At 50.7% G+C, this 20961-nt stretch overlaps 1 protein-coding gene across 4 annotated transcripts in view; it reads left to right on the top strand.

The window, feature by feature from the left end:
* Window positions 1-212: 212 nt before the first annotated feature.
* Window positions 213-20961, top strand: part of CD99L2 (CD99 molecule like 2) — a 102253-nt gene continuing 81504 nt past the window's right edge. For all 4 annotated transcript variants that reach the window (XM_017350864.3, XM_070067223.1, XM_008275030.4 and 1 more), the window contains exon 1: window positions 213-716. In XM_017350864.3, the coding sequence (XP_017206353.2) occupies window positions 338-716 (379 nt within the window). In that variant the 5' untranslated portion in view covers window positions 213-337. The remainder of the gene's footprint in view (window positions 717-20961) is intronic.

Genomic DNA, 20961 nt, shown 5'->3' with positions numbered 1-20961 from the left:
AGATAGTTTTCCGCAAGGAATGGCGAGGGGGGCTGCGCGGTGAACCCGCGGCTTCAGGGGTCCTAGGGAGTCGTCTTTCAGCGGGAGAACTCCAAGGCCAGAAGGGAGAGAGCCATGGCCAAGGTCACCGGGGTGCCAGGGCGCGACTCACTTTTGCGCCGCCCAGGGTTCGGGGAGGAGTCGGGGCGACAGTAGAAATCACCGCTTACTCTTGCCGCCACCTCCCGCTCTCCAACTGCTGGCGAGTCCCTACTCTGGGCACTGGGGACCCGCCTCTGACATTTGCGTCTCTAGGGCCGCGCCGGAAAGGGGTTTGAGGCCCACTCGCTGGTGCCCTATGCAAGCCAGAAGCCCCAACTCTCCGAGCGCCCCCAGACCCCGCCTTTCGCACACTAGTCCCGCCCCTCTTCCGTGCCCCGCCCGCAGACTGCGGACCCGCCCCCGGCCTCGCCCCTGCCGGGGCGCCCCCAGGCGCGGGTGCTCTCGCACCCCTTTCCCCCGCCCTCTCTGGGCTGAGCCTCACACCCGCGCGCCGCCTGGGCGGGGCCCTGCGGTAGCAGCCGGGCTCCTCCTCCCGGCTTTTTCAGGATCTCCCCCTCTGACGTTCTGGCGCTGTGCTCCTCTGGGCCCCCTGTGCCTCCTCCCAGCCATGGTGGCCAGGCGCTCCGCGATCCTCGTGTGCCTCGCTTTCTCCTTGGTTACCCTGACCCAGAGAGGTAAGGCGGGCGGGGAGGGGGTGCGCAGGGACCCCACCCTGCGGGCCCAGGGTCGCTCTGCGCATGAGCGGCCCGGCCCCCCTGCCGAGCGATCTAGCCGCGGAGGCGGCAGTCGGACCGGTTGTGCCGAGCAAAGGGGTGGGGGTCCGATCCCCGAGCGGGGACTCCTCGTGCCACGGCCCGTGTACCAGGAGAGGACGAAGGGGACCCGTCCTGTGCTGCGCTACAAGCAGCAGGACGGTCCCTGTTAAGATCCTGAGCAAGCTGGTGTCACTGTTGGTGACAACAGCTGTCGCCAGGAGTTTACCTTGCCGGAAAAGCTTGGAGACCACAGATATTGCCCAAATGTCCTGCGGGCCCCATGCAGCAGAAGCACCTGGGAAGCTTCCTGAGCAGATCCTGCTCTGGTTGATCGGGATCGCGGCGGGGCTGGGTGTGGGGTGTGGCGGGGGTGGTGGGGTGCACTTCTTGGGGTGCTTGGACTGTCCGCTCTAGTTTGCGAGCCTTTGGTCATATTTTTTTCAAAGAGGAGGAGAGAGTGAATCCGCTGGATGGAGGGAGCAAATGTCAGGCCGGGGCCGAGTGTGGACCGGGGCCCAGCCGCAGAGGCATAGCCCGGGAGCTTGTTAGAAATGCTGCATGGGGCCCCCGCCCAGGAAGTCGTAGTCACGTTCAACTTTCAGAACCATCCTCTTAGAATAAATGCAGTCTGTGCGTAAAAATAGGGTCTTAGAAACGCGTTCCAGTAGAATCTTCTTACACTTATTTATATCCCATCTGCATGTCAGAAAAAGGGCTTAAGGAGAACATTCTAATTGAGCTCTGACCAGCCTGACAAGGAAGGCACCTCTAGTGAAAAACCTGAGCTCGAATACACCAAAACTCTGTCCTGGTCCTGCGGTATGAGATTTGGGTTGCCTGGAAGGAATGCTGGAAAACAGCGGCCACTCTTAGCCCAGGCAGCTTTAGAAACAGTGCAAAGCTATTTTTCACGTAGGCAACCCTCCTGCAGTTGATACAAGGAGAGCCATCCAACACTGCACGCACGCGCGCACACACACACACACACACACACACACACCAGGCTCTGTGGTAGCAACTGATGACCATGCGGAGGTGAACAAACTAAGACTCTGTCCTTGTGGAACTGAAGTCCTGGACCAGACCAAAAAAAAAAAAAAAGCACAGACAACAAAGGCTGTGTAACGTATTGTCCATGCTCTGAGCAAAAGCAAAGCAAGTCATAGGGGTGAAAGAGCTGTTGAACTCTCTCTTATTTTCCGCCTTGAGAATAACATTTTTACTGTGTCTGCCATGCATTTGTGAAGAAAAGTATCCAGTAGTGCCCGGCTGACCTCAGGGGGTGTGTTCCACGACCTCCAGGGAAAGTCCGAAAGCATGGCTCATACTCAACCCCATGTATACTGTTTCTTGCTTTATGCCCCACCACGTTGGCACAGACAAGGGCTCTTCGAAAAGTTCATGGAGAATACATATGATGGCAAAACCATGCCTGGGCTGCAAAATTTGCACCAAAATACATAGCTTTTAGTTTCATGTTCCATGAATATTTTTTCCCTTGTAGGTCCAAGGTGAGTATCTTTCCATGTTCTGTGACCGCACGCCTGCCTGGTGTCACTGTCATGAGCTTTGGGGCCATTATCAAGTGACGGAAGGGTTACCCTTCATAAACAAAATGGCTACGGCGTGGGGAAGGTGGGGAACACCCTGCACAAAGGGATGATTCACATGCTTGGCAGGACAGCAAGGCAGCAAGCGGGTGGATCACCGTACTTAGAAGGGCGCACGCTCTACAACTTAGGAGCTGTTTATTTCTGGACCCTTTCATTTAATATTTGGAGACCTCAGTTGACCAGTGCTAACAAAACCATGGATAAGGTGGAATTACCGTAGTTGACTGACTTGCAGCCAATGACATGGCCATTCTGAAAGTGGAACATAAATGATTCAATCTTAGAATTTTATTGTTTCCAGTTAGACTAGCTCATTTAGGGGACATGAGAACCAGTACACCCATTTCACAGATGAGGAAAAGGGATACAGAGAGGCGAAGTAACTTGCTTCAGGTCACATGGGGATTAATGGGCAGACATGGGGTTGTGTGACTCTACAGTCACTGTCTTACTAGGCACAATGCCTCTCCAGCTATAGCCTGCCCACTTTGCCAAGCGGTTGTGGGAATATGAGTCCCTTGAACCTCAGTTTGCTCATTCATATAGTGGCTAACAGTTCACAAAGGTGCTCGAGGGAACCGGGCATGTGTCTGTCTTTCTTTCTTTTTTTATTTATTTGAAAGTCAGAGTTACACAGAGAGAGGAGAGGCAGAGAGAGAAAGGTCTTCCATCCGCTGGTTCACTCCCCAATTGGCCGCAACGGCCAGGGCTGCGCCCATCTGAAGCCAGGAGCCTGTAGTCTCCTCCCAGTCTCCCACGGGGGTGCAGGGGCCCAAGGACTTGGGCCGTCCTCCACTGCTTTCCCAGGGCATAGCAGAGAGCTGGATCAGAAGTGGAGCAGTTGGGACTCGAACTGGCATCCATATGGGATGCGGCACTACAGGCGGCGGCTTTACCCGCTACGACACAAGTACCGGCTCCACATGTGTCATTCTTAGATTTGCACCCTTGCCACCAGCTACTGAGGGCTAGCTGTGTGCCAGGCACCTCACAGACCTTGTGTTACCTGTCTCAATAATTTTGCAGGTTAGGGATTATCCTTGCCTTTCAGATGAGGCTACCCTGGTCACACCGTTAGAAAAGAGATAGAGCCAGAATTCCGACCAGATGAAACTGCTGCCCAGTAAGCCCCTTTTGTTTAAAACAAGAAATCTGGGGGCCAGTGTTGTGGCGCGGTGAGCTAAGCTGTCGCCTGCAGCAGTGACATCCCATACCAGAGCACCCATTTGAGTCCAGGCTGCTCTGCTTCTAACTCAGCTGCTGCTAATGCACCCGGGGAGGTGGCAGGGGATGGCGCACGTGCTTGGGTCTCTCCAGCTATGCGGGAGACCCAAATGGTACTCCAGCCTCTGGGCTTCGGCCTGGTCCAGCCCAGGCCACTGTACCCATTTAGGGAGTGAACCAGTGGATGGAAGATTGATCCCTCTCTCCCTTTCTCTCACTCTGCTTTTCAAATAAATAAATAAATATTTTAAAAAAAGAAATTTGAACTGGAAGCAGGTTTGGTTTCAAGATAGGGACCTAGTTTTCTGGATCTTTTGTGCAAAATAAGCCAACAAATAGATCTTTGCATTGGCGGTCTCTTCTGGGATGTGGGTGGTTTCAGTCTCTGTCAAACTGAAGAGACCTGAAGCAGTTGCTCAGGGAGCTGCTGCCTGGGAGCGCTGGGGGTGCTGCTTCCAGCTGGCCTGCCTGCGAGCCATGTTATTCTTGGTCCTGGCCCTCCGTGTGGAGTGTGCCTGCCAAAGCCGGGCGGCATCTGGAAGCACGCAGAAGAGCACGGGGGCATGATTCATGAAATGTCCGCGGTTCTGGCCACGAGGGCCAGGCTTGAGGCTCCAGGAGTTTAAAGGTGGGGAGCAACCCATCCTTGTTCAAAGGGCAAGAACCCGTGGGCGGATGGGGCACGGTCCTCGTGAAGTCTCCGTTGCTGAAAGCCCGCCGTGTGGCAGGCCCTCAGTGCCTTCATACCAGCCTTGAAGAGTTGCTGCTGGGACCCATACTTCCTGCAGGTGTCTGTAACGGCACTTGGCACACAGCCTTGAAAAACGGTCGGGCAGCAGTTCATTTCTCCGATCAAAAACATGTGGTCCAGAGAGGTTTAGGAACTTACTAGAGATCATACTTAGTCTGCAAGCGGAACTGGATTTGAAGATTTGAACTCGGGTTTACCTGAACAACTGAAGTAGGGACCTTTTTTTTTTTTTAAAACATTTTACTTATTTTATTTTAGAGGTAAAGTTACAGACAGTGAGAGAGAGAGACAGAGAGAAAGGTCTTCCTTCCGTTGGTTTACTCCCCAAATGGCTGCAATGGCTGGAGCTGTGCCGATTCAAAGCCAGGAGCCAGGAGCGTCTTCCAGGTCTCCCACACGGGTGCAGGGGCCCAAGGGCTTGGGCCATCCTCCACTGCTCTCCCAGGCCACAGCAGAGAGCTGGCCTGGAAGAGGAGCAGCCTGGCCTGGAACCCGGTGCCCATGTGGGATGCCGGCGCCGCAGGCGGAGGATTAACCTACTGTGCCATGGCGCTGGCCCTTGAAGTAGGGATATTGAACGCTTATCCCTTCCAGCATCAGGCAGACTGTACATGTGGGAAGTGGCCAAGAAGTGCGATGAGCACGCTGGAAAACTGCAAGTGACTGCCCCTTTAAAGAGAGGTCCTGCTGACAGACGGAGCAGGCAGGCAAAAGAACTAGCCTGCCTGGCGCTGCTGGGACTCTGGGCGAGTTACTTAACTGCTGGTCTCCTCTGTTTCCTCATCTGTAAAATGGGAATAACACCATCCGTCTCATGGGTTGTGCTAGGATTAAATGAGTGGAAACATATAAAGTTAGCACAGTGCCTGGCTCTGAGTGAGCTCTGTGTTAGGGATTGTTCCTCATTATCTAAGACATTCCAAGCCACACGTAAAAAATTGGTGGTGCAGACCTTGAAAGCACAATTTCTATAAACTGTCCAGAGTTGGCGGAGACAGAGACAGGTGGTTACCCGGGACTGGGAGAAGGGGGTGAGGAGTGACTGCTTAGTGGGTAGGGAGTTTGGGAGGGCGATGAACTAGAAAGAAATGATGGTTGCACAGCCTTGTGAATGTTCAAAAAACTACTGAATTTTATACTTTATTTTTTTAAGATTTATTTATTTGCAAGGCGGAATTGCAGAGAGAGGAGAGAGACACAGAGAAGGAGATCTTTGATCTGCTGGCTCACTCCCAAATGGCTGCAATGGCCAGGGCTGGGCCAGGCCAAAGCCAGGAGCCAGGAGCTTCTTCCGGGTCTCCCACATGGGTGCAGGGGCCCAAGCACTTGGGCCATCTTCTACTGCTTTCCCAGGTGCATTAGCAGGGAACTGGATCAGATGTGGAGCAGCTGGGACTCCAACCAGTGCCCATATGGGATGCTGGTGGCACTCACAGGTGGCTGCTTAACCCACCATGCTACAATGCTGGCCCTGAATTTTAAAGATTTATTTATTTGAAATGCAGAGTTACAGAGAGGGAGAAGCAGGGGCAGGGAGAGAGAGAAATCTTCCACCACTGGTTCACTCCCCAAATGGCCTCAACAGCCAGGGCTGGGCCAGGCTGAAGCCAGGAGCCAGGAGCTTCTTCCAGGTCTCCAAGGACTTGGGCCATCCTCTGTTGCTTTCCCAGGAGTACCAGCAGGGGGCTGGATTGGAAGTGGAGCAGCCAGGTGCAACTTGAAGTGGCACCCATATGGGATGTTGGTTTCACAGGTGGTGGTTTTACCCGCTATGCCACAACACTGGCTGTGAATTTTACACTTTAAAAGGGTGAATTGCGGGGCCAGTGCTATGGTGCAGTGGGTTAAAACATCCCATATGGGTGCCAGTTTGAATCCCGGCTGCTCCACTTCTGATCCAGCTCCCTGCTAATGCACCTGGGAAAGTAGTGGAGGATGACCCAAATGCTTGGGCCTCTGCACCTGCGTGGGAGATCTGGCACAAGCTCCTGGCTCCTGGCTTCAGTCTGGCCTAGCCCTGGTCATGCAGCCATTTGGGGAATGAACCAGTGGATCGAAGACCTCTCTCTCTCTCTCCCTCTCTCCCTCTCTTTCTCTGTAACTCTGCCTTTCACATAAATAAAATAAATATTTAAAAAAAGGTGAATTGCGCTGGGAGGCAGCGGGTGATGATTCAAGTAGTTGAGCTCCTGCCAACCATGTGGAAGACCTGATTTGGGTTCCTGGCTCCTAACTTGGGCCTGGCTCAGTCCTGGCTGTTGCAGGCATTTGGGGAATGAATCAGTGGATGGGAACTAGTTCATTGTCACACACTCTCCCTGTGTCTTTCAGATAAATAAGTAAATGGGAGCTAATTGGTTCTGGCTCTTTTTAATAAGCAAACAAACAAAGTGACTTGTCTGGTATGTAAATGATGTCTCCATTTAAATAACTCCTGTGTCGTCCTAGCAGAGCTGACTGTGAGAAGTGAAGGCATGTGATCCATGGGCTTGGTTTGTGGGAAGTGAGAGGAGAGTGGGCCCCCAAGTGCTAGCAGCACTGAGCTGCCAGGCAGGGAAGACTGTGCTGCCATGGCGATGCTGGCTGTAAGCTGGGTGGCTGAAGGAGCACCTTAGGGTCGGCTCTGAGCTGGTGAGCCCTGCCTGCCTGTGTTCAGGAGTGGACCACAGGAAGCTGGCGTCGTGGCGGGGGCAGGGGACTTCATGGAGGTGGCTGGCTCCAGGGTCATCACGCTGTGCACCAGTTAGTCACTTTACTGACAGATGGGCAGGTGAGTCTGCGTTTTATGTTTCTTTTTAATTAGAGAGAGAGAGAGAGAGAGAGAGAGAGAGAGAGAATCTCAAGTATTTCCATCTTCTGGTTTATTCTCCAAATGTCACTCCGATGTGGGACGTGAGCGTCCTCTTAGCTGCTAGGTCTCATCTGCTTTGGTTTTCTGCTCCTCCCTTACTGTCACAGATCACATGCTCATCCCTCCCAGCACATCGCACACCAGGTAACGAAAATGCTGCGGTTTGTTTTAAAATACACCCCCCCCGACACACACACACTGTCAAGAGTCAGCATCGGTGGGCCCTGAGGAAGGTCTGGCATTGCCTGGGTGGAGAGGATGGCGGGCATTTTGGCTGCTGAGAGGGGAGTGTGAGGGACGAGCTGGGTCTGGCGTTGCGAGCCCAGGAAATGTGCCTTGCACACACACATGCTTCCTGCCCTGGGCTCAGGTTTTGCTTTCCGTGCTGTGTGATTTTTTTTTTTGTACTTTGTTATTGCTTTGATGTTCTCGGGTGCCAAAGAGGCTGTTTCGAGGGGTTCCTGTCCCCCAGTGTAGACTTGGCCCCCTCCCCCGACTGTTTAAAGTCGTCGTAACACCTGTCAGGAACAGGCAGGCCGATCTCTCATGTCGGTAGGTGTTCCCCGTGGAGGACAATAAAAGCCCCCAGTGATATTCTCAAGGTTCCCCCTATGACCTGGGATTCATCAGGCTGCACAGCAAAAGGGAATCAAGTGAGAGAGCGGGTGGAATTAAGGTTGCTAAGTCACTGAGCTTGACATATGAAGCACCTGGATTCTCCAGGCAGGCCCAACGGAATCACCCAGCTCCTTTAAATATGGAAGACGGAGGCAGAGAAACCTGTCTCAGGGCCGTGCCAGGCGGGGGAGGTGTCGTCAGCCGCTGCTGGCTCTCAGCGTGGAGGCTGGGACTGGGTGCCGAGGACTGCGGGCAGCCTGTAGAGGCTGGAAAAGGTGAGGGAGTGGTGTCTCCTGTGGAATTTCCAGAAGGGACACAGCCCTGCTGACGCGTAGGTATCAGCCCAGTGAGTCTCATTTTGGACTTCTGACCGCCAGAATTGGCAGGTAATAGGCGTGTGTTTTTCTAAGCCATGGCATTTGCTGTATTTTGTTGGAGCAGAAGTAGGGCACTGATAACAGAAGCTAGCAGCTAGGTATTGGCACCCTGGTCATTCTTTGAAGAACTGGGTTGTGATGTTTTCTGACACTGCCGTCCTTTTACCGCTGTGGATCTGACTTGTTTCAAGTTCAGGAGCTGGGGATGTGCAGAACACTGTGTTGCCGCAGCCGACCTGCAGGCCTCTGAGGGCCCTGGGCGGCAGCTGGATTTCTGTTGCTTGGGTTTGCTTCTAAACTGCTTCCCAAAGAGACTGGAGCCTGCATCTCCTCTTTGTAGTCCGGCACATGCTGGAGGCCCCTGGCTGCCTGCGAGACTTTCCCGCCGCGGCTCCCCCAGTCCTGAGGGCTGCACTTGAAGCAGACAAGTGCTAGGCCTGCAGACAAGCCTGTCCCCTTTGCTGATGAGGCTCGCCTGCATTGCTGCCCTTACCAGTGCTGTGGTGCCAGCTGATTGTGTTGATTCTCTCTCTCCCAAGGTGGGTGGGGTTGGAGAACCAGACAAAAAATACGTGTACCTGCACCCCCCGCCCCAGCTGCCATCCACTGGTCACTCCCCTAATGGCCAATGACCAGGGCTGGGCCAGGCTGAAGCCAGGAGCTTCTGGGTCTCTCGTGTGGGTGCAGGGGCCCAAGGACTTGGGGCTGTCCTCCGCTGCTTTCCCAGGTGAATTAGCGGGGAGCTGGATTGGAAGAGGAGCAGCCAGGACTTGAAGTGGCGCCCATAGGGGATGCCAGTGTCACAGGCAGTGACTTAACCCGCTACACCACACTGCTGGCCCCTTCCACTAGTTCTGACTTTGGCTTGTATTCCTTTTATCCCAGGGGCCTCTTATGTCAGAGGACTGCAGCTTTCAGATAAGCTTTGGCTAGCCAGAAGTGGTAAACTGTTAAATGTCTTCTCTCGGCCTAAGGCCACTATGGAGAGAAAAATACCCACTAAGATGTTAATTTTTTTAAAGATTTATTTATTTGAGTTACACAGAAAGAGGAGAGGCAGAGAGAGAGAGAGAGGCCCATCAAGGATGGGCTTCTTAGAACATGGTGACTGTATTTGAACTTTTCACGTAGCCCCTTAGGGCTGTGAAGTTTGAGAGACCTAGATTTGAATTGGACACCTGCACTGCGTTCAACAGGTGAAATCAAGATAGAATTTAGTTGTAGCTGAGTTCTCACTGGTGGCAGAAGGCCCTGCAGCCTGTTAGCTGATTGGGCTGTAAACACGAACAAGCTTAGCTGGAGCCAATGAAGTTGTTTTCTGTCTCCCATCCATTCCTGCACAAGTGCCGTGTGATCACGTTCTCAGAACCTGCTCTGGTGTTTGAGAGCTCTTCCTAGCGTTCCCAGAGATGGCTGGACCAGAGGCCTTGTCCCCTTGTAGGGAGAGACTCTCACATGTGAGACGGTGGCAGTAAGCGCTCAGCAGAGTGTAATGAAGTAGCAGGTCTGGCAGGCCAGGTGCGCAGCTCATCAGAAGAAACCACAAAGCCCACTCTGCGGTCAGACTGGGGCTTGTTTATTTTTTAAAGATTTTTTATTTATTTGAAAGACTTAAGAGAGAGGTAGAGACAGAAGTCTTCCATCCGCAGGTTCACTCCCCAGATGGCCACAATGGCCAGAGCCGCGCCGATCCAAAGCCAGGAACTGAGAGTGTGTCTCCCACGTGGGTGCAGGGGCCCAAGGACTTAGCAGAGAGTTGGATCAGAAGAGGAGCAGCCGGGACTAGAACCGGCGCCAATATGGAATGCCGGTGCTTCAGGCCAGGACTTTTAACCTGCTGTGCCACAGCACCGGCCCTATTTATTTTTTAAAAATTTATTTATTTGAAAAGCAGAGTTACACAGGAGAGGCAGAGAGAGGTCTTCCATCTGATGGTTCACTCCCCAGATGGCCGCAACGGCCAGAGCTGCACCGATCCAAAGCCAGGAGCCAGGAGCTTCTTCTGGGTCTCCCACATGGGTGCAGGGGCCCAAGGACTTGGACCATCTTCTGCTTTCCCAGATCACAGCAGAGAGCTATATCGGAAGAGGAGTAGCCAGGACCAGAACTGGCTGGGATGCCAGTGCTTCAGGCCAGGGTGTTAACTGTTGCGCCACAGCGCCGGCCCCGAGACTGGGGTTTATGTGGGCATGGGGTCCACCTTCCCCCCCATTTGTCCTTCCTTGAATGTTGCTGGACAGAGTGCTTTCTGGGTGTGACATTGCTTCTAAGGTTTCGGCACAAATTTCTTGTCTTGCCCTCTTTCATACGCCTAAGCTAATATCTATCTTCCTCAACAATATGCAAACTGTTTGCTCATATAAACTCCATTAATCTTAATTGGTGGAAGGAACTTCCTGTTTAGCAGGACTCAAAGCACGAGTATTTCAGTGGACAAGGCAGAAGCCATGTGGCCCTCCCCTTCACTATAAAAACTCTTGAAATACACATAAGCTTTGCTATTTAAACCATCAGAACTTGGAGGCATTAAGTACATCTACAATGCTGGGTGACCATCACCACTACCTAGTTTCCAGAACATTTCCATCGCCCCAAAGGAGATAAACCTACTAAGCACCTGCTCACCTCCTGTTTCCTGGCCACTCAGACCCAGTGTTAGGAAAAGAGTGCAGATCAGTGCCCCCTCACACGGGGCACGGAATGTTAGGAAAAGCACAGAACGAATCTACAGCCGGACCGAATTTACTCAGAAAATAAGCCCGCATAGGTGGGTGACCAGCTGCTGGCATGCACAGTGATGGAGCTCGTGGCAGGAGGCTGACCCCAGGGGCCAGGCCTGTCTGTCAGGTGAGCTCAGGGTGGGGGTGGAGGTGGGGGCAGAGGGCAGCAGGCAGACTGAATTCTTATGTACTGTCTTTTTATGTGGCCCCGCAGGGCCTCTGAACCTGGAGAAGAATGTGGGGGTGGGGTGTAAAGACAACAGGATGTGAGACTGAATTGAGATTCAAGGACAAGGGCAATGGGCTGAAGGTTAGATCTTTGTTCCGTCACCCAGGCAGTCCCATTTGCTTTCTGTCTGTATGGATTTGCCTTGTTGAACAATACACCAAGGTACAATCATGATCTTGGTGCCTGTACTTTTTTGCCTGGCTGCTTGTACTTACATCATATATTCTAGATTTCTCCACACTGTAGTAGTAATTGGTTGCACGTTTAGTTTTATGAATGAATAGTATTCCATTGATGAACATTGGAGCATTCCCATGCTTTGCTATGGTGAATAGTGCTGTTGTGAACGTTCGAATCCAAGTCTTTAGCCACCTTTCCACCATCCCTGATTCCTTGGGGTATATGCCTGGCATGTGGCCTTTTATTACCTAGCCTTTGACTGCAATTTTATAGGTTATGAGTCACATAACGATAGTTTAGATTCAAGGTGAGGCTATATAATCCTACCTTGCAAGGGCAGTATCAAGGAATTTTTAGCCATAATTAAAACTGTCACACAGATCCACTTGGATCTCAAGGTCCAGCTGAAACTTCTCTTTGGAGCCTTCCCCAGGTCTTCTAGTTGGAAGTGATTTCTTGTAGTTCTACTATGATGCCAGTTTTTCTGGTTCTTTATGAAACAATCACCATCAGGCATGGCTAGATTTTGAAAATGACTTGGCACCTTGAACTCTTGCAGGAGTTTAGTATCCACTGAGAGGGCGGGAGCTTAATCCAGTTATGGTGTTTAGAGATGGGGCTTTGGGGGGCTTTGGGAAATGATTACATACTGTCCTTAGGCTAGAACTCCCATGACTGAATCCTGCTGACTTTTATAAGGAGGGAGAAAGAGATGGCCTGGATATTAGCTTGATATCCCTCAAAGATCCCTTGGTTCTCAAAGTCTTAGTGACTCCTGGATTAATGGTAATGATTGGATTAAGAACGGAAGCTTGTTTCATTTATGGTGTCTGAGAGGTGGGCCTAATGGGTCTTTTTTTTTTAAATTGATTTACTTTTTAAAAAATTTTACTTATTTGAAAGAGTTACAGAATCGGCCCAGCTCCAGCTATTGCAGCCATTTGGGGAGTGAACCAGCAGATGAAAGACCTTTTTCTGTCTCTCCCTCTCTGTAACTCTACCTCTCAAATAAAAATCTTATTTGAAAGGCAGAGTTAGAGCTCTTCCAGCCACTGGTTTCCTCCCCAAATGGCTGCAGCAGCAGGGGCTGCGGCAGGATGAAGCCAGGAACTAGGAGCTTCACTAGGAGCTGTGTCTCCCATGTGGGTGGCACGGGCCCAAGTACTTAGGCCATCTTCTGCTGCCTTCCCAGGGAAATTAGCAGGAAGGTGATTAGCTGGGAGCTGGAAAAGGGAGTGGAGAAGCTGGATCTTGAGCTGGTGCTCGTGGGATGCCGGCACTGCAGGTACTGGCTTAACCTGCTCTGCCACGATGCTGTGTAGTTAGAGGCAGAGAGAGAGAGAGGTCTTCCATCTGCTGGCTCACTCCCCAAATGGCTGCAATGGCCAGAGCTGCGCCGATCTGAAGCCAGGAGCCAAGAGCTTCTTCTGGGTCTCCCACGTGGGTGCAGGGGCCCAAGGGCTTGGGCCATCTTCCACTGCACTCCCAGGCCACAGCAGAGCTGGCTTTGAGATGGACTCTTGCTCTTCTTGCCTCTCTGCAAATCCCCTCTTGGTTGGCAAGGACCACAGCCCACGGCACCGTCAGTGGGGCTGCGTCGGAGAGCTGCTTTCTGGCTCTCGGGATGAGAGGCTTGGTGAAGCTAGGTCTGGAGCCACCATAATTGGCTTGTGTCTACCCTCCTAGGACATTAACTTCTGACTTGAGGTTTCTGAGTGTAGGGGCCAAGTCCTTTTGAATCACAGCACGTTTCTTCCCCTGAGATGAGAATTCTTGCACGCCGGGTTGAAGGGGTGCCAGTAGCAGGGGAGAGAGGACAGCAGGGTGGATTGGGATAGAGTTAAGACAGGCTGTGGTTTTGGTACCCAACAGTGGGGACCCCTGTGGGGGCCACCACAGCCTCAGGAGGGCCCTGGGCTTCCGTGAGACAAAATCGGGGAGGATCCAGCCTGAATGTCTTAACTCCATGGCTGCTGCTTCATTTTCTGCCTCTTGCCTTGGTTCTGTGCTGCTGTTGTCACCTGTTGGACTTGACCCAGTGGGGGAGGTGGGCTAGCTGATTCTGACGGTCTCTCTAGGAAACTCTCAAGTTCTATGAACTTGGCCTGCTGTTAGTTGCACAGGGTTTCTGCATGGGAAAATGGAGAAAGTGCTGTCCTGTTCCCTTGGAGGAACTCAAAGGGTTTGGATCAGTCCATCGGGGTGGGGCACCCTGAGGATTTGCCTTTCTCTGCCTCAGGGAGGAGTCACCGAGGGTTGAACACTTCCTGGATTGGGGCTATTGAGCCAACCATGGCACCCTTGGCGTTTGGGCTACATAATCCGTCAACAGTAGATGAGGTGAGGGGGGTGCCTGGTGCACTGTATAGTGTTTAGCAGCATCTCTGACCTGCACCCAGTTGATGCCAGTAGCACCTTCTTCTCAGTCTTGCTAACCTACAATGACTGTAGACATTGCTTCCACAGGACACTGGGCATTGTCACCCTTGTTGAACCACTGCTGTAGAGAAGGCTATGTTCTTAGTAGCTGCACTCTTGGTTTTCAGTATTCTTTGAATGCCAAGTTTCCTGTCGTCATCACATTGCCTCAGCATAAATGTGTTGGAGGAAACCCATCACGTCGAGTCTCTGTAGATTGGTGTCAGCTGTGCTCCAGTGGTGCGCCGTGGACTCCATGTGCTTTGAGCTCCTCCTGGTGAGATAAGGCACATCGGCCAGCCCTTGAGCTGGTGATTTTGTGTGTAGATATTCAGGTGGTTCTTCTGAGCTCTTTCATGTGCATGTTTATTAGTTTCAATGTTAGGTAGCAACCTTGTGTTTAATAGTCTGATTTTTTTTTTCCCTAAGAACAATCAGAAAAGAATGAATCGCGAAATCAGACAGACTTGAACAGTCAATTCATAAAAGAAGAAATCAAATTGGACACTAAACATATGAAATGATGATCAACATCATTAGTAACTGGAGAGATGCAAATGAAACTATAATAAAAATTACATACCCTCCAGCAGGCTAAAATTATAAGATCTGACAATACCAAATGTTTACCTGATTACAATGAAAAGCACATATTACTCATATAAACTTGGAAAATGTAGAAAAGTGTAGAGGAAACACCCTATAAACCAGGATGACAACTGTCAACGTGTTGGAAGTCAATAATTCGGTTCTGTGCAGAAATATGAGGAGTCTTCAAAAAGTTCGTGGGCAGGGTGTTAGACAGCCACACATGGATTTCAGTTTTTTTTTTGTGTGTGTGTGTGTGTGTGTTTTTTGTTTGTTTTTTTTTTGCACTGAAGTAAATTTCTTTACCTCAATTTCCCCTCTAAACTATTTTGAAGCACTCATGTATTTCACATTACTGGTATGAAAATGTTTATAAGCAAGGTCAAAAGTGCCTGCCCCACTCCCTGGGAGCTTCCAATTTTATGAGAATAGCAAGGGAGTGGTGATTCCATCCTCCTCAGCTCAGTTTACTGTAAAAACAATTTACCTCTCCCACCCTTTGGCAAATAAGATTACAAATCGGGTCTTCTGATGGGTTTTGTCCTTGCCTTGTTACTGAATGTCAAGCTGACTGTCAAGTTTTTTTCTTCCCCAAAACTGCACCAGCCGCCTCGGGGTTTTGCCTTTCTTGGAGCTGCTTGCCTCGGCCACTCTGACTTAAATCTTGCTTTTAAATAAAGTTTATAGCTTTTTCCATTTATTGTGAAACCTAACAGATACAGAAAAATGTACAAGGTCTGTAGGTTAACAAAGAAGTATAAGGCACAAGTATAAAGTGAATACTTGTGTCGCCTCCAATCAGATCCAGAAACTGAGTATTTTCAACGCCTGTGCAGTAGATCTGCATCCCTCTTGCTGATAGGTCTCTCCCTCTCCCTGGAGGTAGCCGCTCTCCTTACTATTGCCCGGTCACTTTCTTGCTTCTATCTATGTGTGTAACCCTAAACAATAGTCTATTTTTGCCTTTCAGCCTTGTAGAAATGGAAACACTACATATAATCATCTGTGTTTTGTGTCTTCTCCCAGCTTTGTTGATGATATGTTGTGTGAAGCTGTGGTTCATTTTTTTAAATTTATTTATTTACTTGAAAGAGTTATACAGAGGAGGAGAGGCAGAGAGTCCACCACCCGCTGGCTCATTCTCTAATTGCCTGCAACGGCCGGAGCTGCACCAATCTGAAGCCAGGAGCCAGGAGCTTCTTCTGGGTCTCCCATGTGGGTGCAGAGGCCCAAGGACTTGGGCCATCTTCTACTGCTTTCCTAGGCCACAGAAGAGAGCTGGATCAGAAGTGGAGCAGCTGGGACTCAACTGGTGCCCACATGGGATACCGACACTGCAGGCGGCAGCTTTACCTGCTATGCCACAGTGCCGGTTCTTATTTTCTTTTTTTAAAAAATAAGGAATACAACTTCATGCACTTAATATGCAGATTTGGGAACATGATGCTTCTCCCCCCTCCACCTCCCTCCCACCTTATTTTCATTTCTAGATTTGAATCTACCACAAGGCTTTAAGTTTCTTAAATCTATTTTGTTAATGGATATCCTTGAGTCATTACTAGTTTGGGGCTGTCTGAAGTGCTGCCAAAAGCATTCTTGTGCACATATGCACAAGTTTCTCTTGGAGACTTTCGGAGGCTCTACAAGGTCCAGCTATTTTTTTTTTTTTAATTTTTTGACAGGTAGAGTGGACAGAGAGAGAGAGAGAGAGAGAGAGAGAGAAAGGTCTTCCTTTGCCGTTGGTTCACCCTCCTATGGCTGCCGCAGCCGGTATGCTGCAGCCAGCGCATCGTGCTGATCCGAAGCCAGGAGCCAGGTGCTTCTCCTGGTCTCCCATGGGGTGCAGGGCCCAAGCACCTGGGCCATCCTCCACTGCACTCCCGGGCCACAGCAGAGAGCTGGCCTGGAAGAGGGGCAACCGGGACAGAATCCGGCGCCCCAACCGGGACTAGAACCCGGTGTGCTGGCGCCGCAAGGTGGAGGATTAGCCTATTGAGCCGTGGCGCCGGCTCAGCTATTTCTATTATAACACTAAGAAGTTACTTGCTTCTTGCACTCTCCTCTCACAAGTAGTTGCATATGGTGGGGTTTTCCAAAGGCTACAAGACCTGTGACGTCAGCGCTCTGATGGCTCATAGACAGTGTATTGGTCTTGTGCTTTAAACCTGCCATAATTTCTAATATGATAAACATTAATGGATACAACCCACATAAACAAAATCTGAGGGGCTGGTGCTGTGGCACAGCGGGTTGAAGCCCCAGCCTGCAGTGCCAGCATCCTATATGGTCGCCTGCTCCACATCTGATCCTGCTCTCTGCTATGCCTGGGAAAGCAGCAGAGGATGGCCCAAGTCCTTGGGCCCCTGCACTCACGTGGGAGACCTGGATGATGTTCCTGGATTCAGGTCGGCTCAGCTCTGGTTGTTGTGGCCATTTGGGGAGTGAACCAGCAGATGGAAGACCCCTCCCCCCCGACCCGTTTCTACCTCTGTCTATAATTCTTTTTTTGTCTTTCAAATAAAATCTTAAAGCTCTTTGATATCCTTAGTGAATTGTGAATTACACATTTATAGCCTCAGTTTTATGAGGTGACACCAAACTGTCTTCCAAAATGGTTGTACCAATATATACTCCCACCACTTGATATTGTCAGAATTTATAAGTTTAGTCTGTTGATTTCATTTGCATCTCTTTGAAAAGATGATAGTGTCATTAGTAATCATGTTTATATCCACTTTGATTTCTTTATGAATTGCCTGCTTAAGTCTTTGGACAGTTCTCTCCTGGTTTTCAGTGCTTTAATGTCTTGTGTGCTTAGTTTTGGCTGGGTACTGCCCGCTGTTGTTGAAATAGTCATGTACTTCACAGTGACATTTTGGTCTACAGTGGACTCTGCATGTGGTCGTGGTCCCCTAAGATTTTTTTTTAGAGATTTATTTAAAAGGCAAGAATACAGAGAGATGGGGGAGAGGGAGGGAGAGGATACCTATTTCACTCCCCAAGTGGCTGCAATGACCAGGGTTGGGCCAGGGCGGAGGTAGGAGCCAGGGGCGGCTTCTCGGTTTCCCACATGTATGCAGAGGCCCAAGGATTTGGGCCACCCTCTGCTGCTTTATCAGGTGTATTAGCATGGAGCTGGATTGGAAGTGGAGCAGCCAGGATTCGAACCTGTTCCCATAGAGGATGCTGATGCTGCAGGCGAAGGCATGCCACAGTGCTGGCCACAGTCACGTATGATTGTATCACTCAGGGACTGGCATTGTGGCGCAGCAGGTTAAGCCATTGCCTAAATTGCCAGCATCCCATATGAGAGGCAGTTGGAGTCCTGCCTGTTCCACTTTTTTTTTTTTTAAAGACATTTATTTGAAAGTCAGTTACACACATAGAGAAGGAGAGGCAGAGAGAGAGAGGTCTTCCATCGGCTGGTTCACTCCCCAATTGGCTGCAACTGCCAGAGCTGCACCAATCCGGAGCCAGGAGCCTCCTCCAGGTCTCCCACGCAGGTGCAGGGGTCCAGGGCCTTGGGCTATCCTCTGCTGCTTTCCCAGGCCATAGCAGAGAGCTGGACTGGAAGTGGAGCAGCCGGAACTCGAACCTGCGTCCATATGGGATGCCAGCACTGCAGGTGGCAGCTTTACCTGCTATGCCACAGTGCCAGCTCCCATACACTTCTGATCCAGATTCCTGCTAATGTACCTGGGAAAGCAGCAGAAGATGGCCCACATGGCTCTGCCACCCATGTGGGAGACGTGGATAAAGCTCCTGGTTTTGCCCTGGGCATTGTGGCCATTTGAATCAATTACAGCGAGAGGGGGGAGGAGAGAGATCTTCCATCCATTGGTTCATTCCCCAAATGGCCACAACAGCTGTGGCTAGGCCAGACTAAAGCCAGGAGCCAGGAACTATATCTGGGTTTCCCATGTGGGTGGCAGGGACACAAGTACTTGGGCCATCCTCTGTTGCCTTCCCAGACTTGTTAGCAGGAAGCTGGATCACAAGTAGAGTATCTGGGACTTGAACCTGGACCTCCTGTGGGATGTTAGCATCTTGGGCGATGACTTAACCCACCGCATCACAATGCTAGCCCCTCTACGAACTGTATTTTTTTAAGATTTATTTGAAAGGTAGAGGTAGAAAGATCATCTACTGGTTGACTCCCCAAAAGGCTGCAATGACCAGGGCTTGGCCAGGCTGAAGCCAGGAGCATCTTCCGGGTCTCCCATGTGGGTACAGGGATCCAAAGACTTGGGTCATCTTCCTCTACTTTGCCAGGTGCATCAATGGGGAGCTGGATTGGAAGTGGAGTAGTTGGGACTCGAATCAGCATCCATATGGGATGTCAACACTACAGGTGGAGGCTTAACCTCCTATACCACAGCACTATTTTTTTAAAAAAAGATTTACTTATTTGAAAGGCAGAGATCCAGAGGCAGAAGAGCTATTCAAAGAGCCCCTGTGCATGTGGGAAATCTTGTGAAGTGTAGCCTCGGTGTCCTTTTTCCAGGGAAGATCTGATTTGTTGGGAGCCTTGCATGATGAGCCTGGAACCACCTCAAGTGAGTTCCTAACGCCTTCCCTCTCATTTAGCTGGCACCGGGGCAGCCTTCCTCGCAGCCCTGTGGAGGGTGAATTGGGCAGAGTTGGGGGGGGTGAGTCCCTTTTACCCCGGGGATGTAATACTCCAGGGTCCCAGTTTTAAGTGGGAGAACTTTGCTACAGCATTCCTCAATTTGGTGGCCATGAGCTTAGGTCCTCTGCCTGCCTTGGACGCTCGCCAAAGCGGAAGTCCGTTTGCCCAGGTTGGCCAGTGCCTTCTGAGCCAGTGTTCTGCTCACTCCTGGGTTTGTCCTATTTTTCATCTTGTCAGCTTTTCAGCACTTCTAGATGTTTCAGGATGAGGTTAAACCATCTTTTGGTTATAATGAGCAGGTTGGTCCAAATCTGACCATTACTGGAAACACAAATTACTGTTTTTCTCTTGTGTAACCTTATTAAGATTGTTCTGAATATGAGTTTTGATTGGATATTTAGATTGACTCCAGGTCTTGACTGTTATACCTGACATCTCATTAAATGTTCTTTGTATGTAATATTGGGTTGATGATAATGATCTCTATCTCCAGGTAGTTAGAGGGCACAGGTTGGGGGGAAGGCCTATACCTCACTCAGTGCTTGATTAATGTCCACTCATTACTGCTAACACATATGCACGTAAGGTGGCAGGGGGCCTGTGGGGCAGTCCTGTCTCATGGCCTCAGCCTTCCTCATGGAGGAGCAGCCAGGGACAATGGGAGTCCGTTTGGGAACCATGGCTTGCCAAGGCACCCTGGGCCTGACTTGAGTCGCACACCATGAGCCAGTAGGCAAGCCACTGTGTCAGCACAGTAATGTAATACTTTCTACTGTAGCATGGCACCCAGTACGGGGGAGGGGTTAGTCTGTTCCTGGCCAGTGGGAATGAGGGTTAGCTGGTCCTGCTGTAGTTGGGAGTTGGCAGCGCAGGGGGCAGACCACTTGACAGGCAGGGACTCTTGGTGTTGCCTAGAGTTACTGTGGTGACCAGGCTGGGACTGTGCCAGGTGGGAAAGGGGGGGCAGCCCAGTTGAAGGTTTTGTGTGCAACCAGAAGGAATGGTAAAGGCTGCCTAGGCAGGCAGTGTCTTGGAGGAGGCTCGGGGCAGGATCTGCAGGAAGATGTACAGGCTGTGTATGTTAATATAGACATGACTTGTGGAGCGAGACTCGGCCACCCCTGGGCAACTGTACAACCCTCAGTGACTAGGAGAGAATGTACTAGAAGCCAGGAGCGCACAGCCTGAAGGAGAGGGGCAATAGCCAAGTGGGTTTCTTGGAGGGCCCCAATCTTCTAGAGGGGGAAATGGGTCGAAAGTCACAGCGGCACTTGCCACAGGTTACAGATGAGACCTGGGAACTGACAGGTGATCTTGTGACAGGTTGCTTCCCCACCCGTGTAAAGCAGCTGCATTTTCACATGGCATGCCTTCTCCCCTGAAAGTACACGATTCAGTGGGTTTTTAGTAGACTCAGCGTTGTGCAGCTGTCACTATCGTCATTGTTGTCTTATAGAACATTCTTATTGTCCCCAAAAGAAATGCTCCACTTTTAGCAGGTCCCTCTCCATTGCCTGCCTTTGCTGCAGCCCTAGGCAGCCACTCATCTACTTCTAGTTTCTGGATTTCTGTGTTCTGGCCATTCTACATAATTATAGAATAGGTAGCCTATTGTGTCTGGCTATGTTCACCTTAGCATAAAATTCTTTCTATTCAGGAGTGGAATCTGGACATGAACCTGGGCACTCCTATCAGGGAAGTGGGTGTCTCAACTGGTGACTTTACTGCTAGTCCAGATGCTGTCTCTGCATGATGTTTGCAGTGGCCATCCATAGTCTAGCATGTGTCAATACTTCCTTCCCTTTTATGTCCAAATAATATTACATTGTACGGATAGGTGAATTTTTGTCTTTCCATTATGGACGTTGGGTTGGTTCCACTTTGGGCTGCTACTAATATTGCCGCTATAAATGCCTGTGAATGGGCTTTGGTGTGGGCTTCCATTTTTAATTCTCTTGGGTAGGA

This window comes from Oryctolagus cuniculus, chromosome X (assembly GCF_964237555.1).
Source record: "Oryctolagus cuniculus chromosome X, mOryCun1.1, whole genome shotgun sequence".
NCBI lineage: Eukaryota > Metazoa > Chordata > Mammalia > Lagomorpha > Leporidae > Oryctolagus > Oryctolagus cuniculus.
Note: the sequence above shows the minus strand (reverse complement) of the source record. Positions and strands in the feature narration are given on the sequence as shown.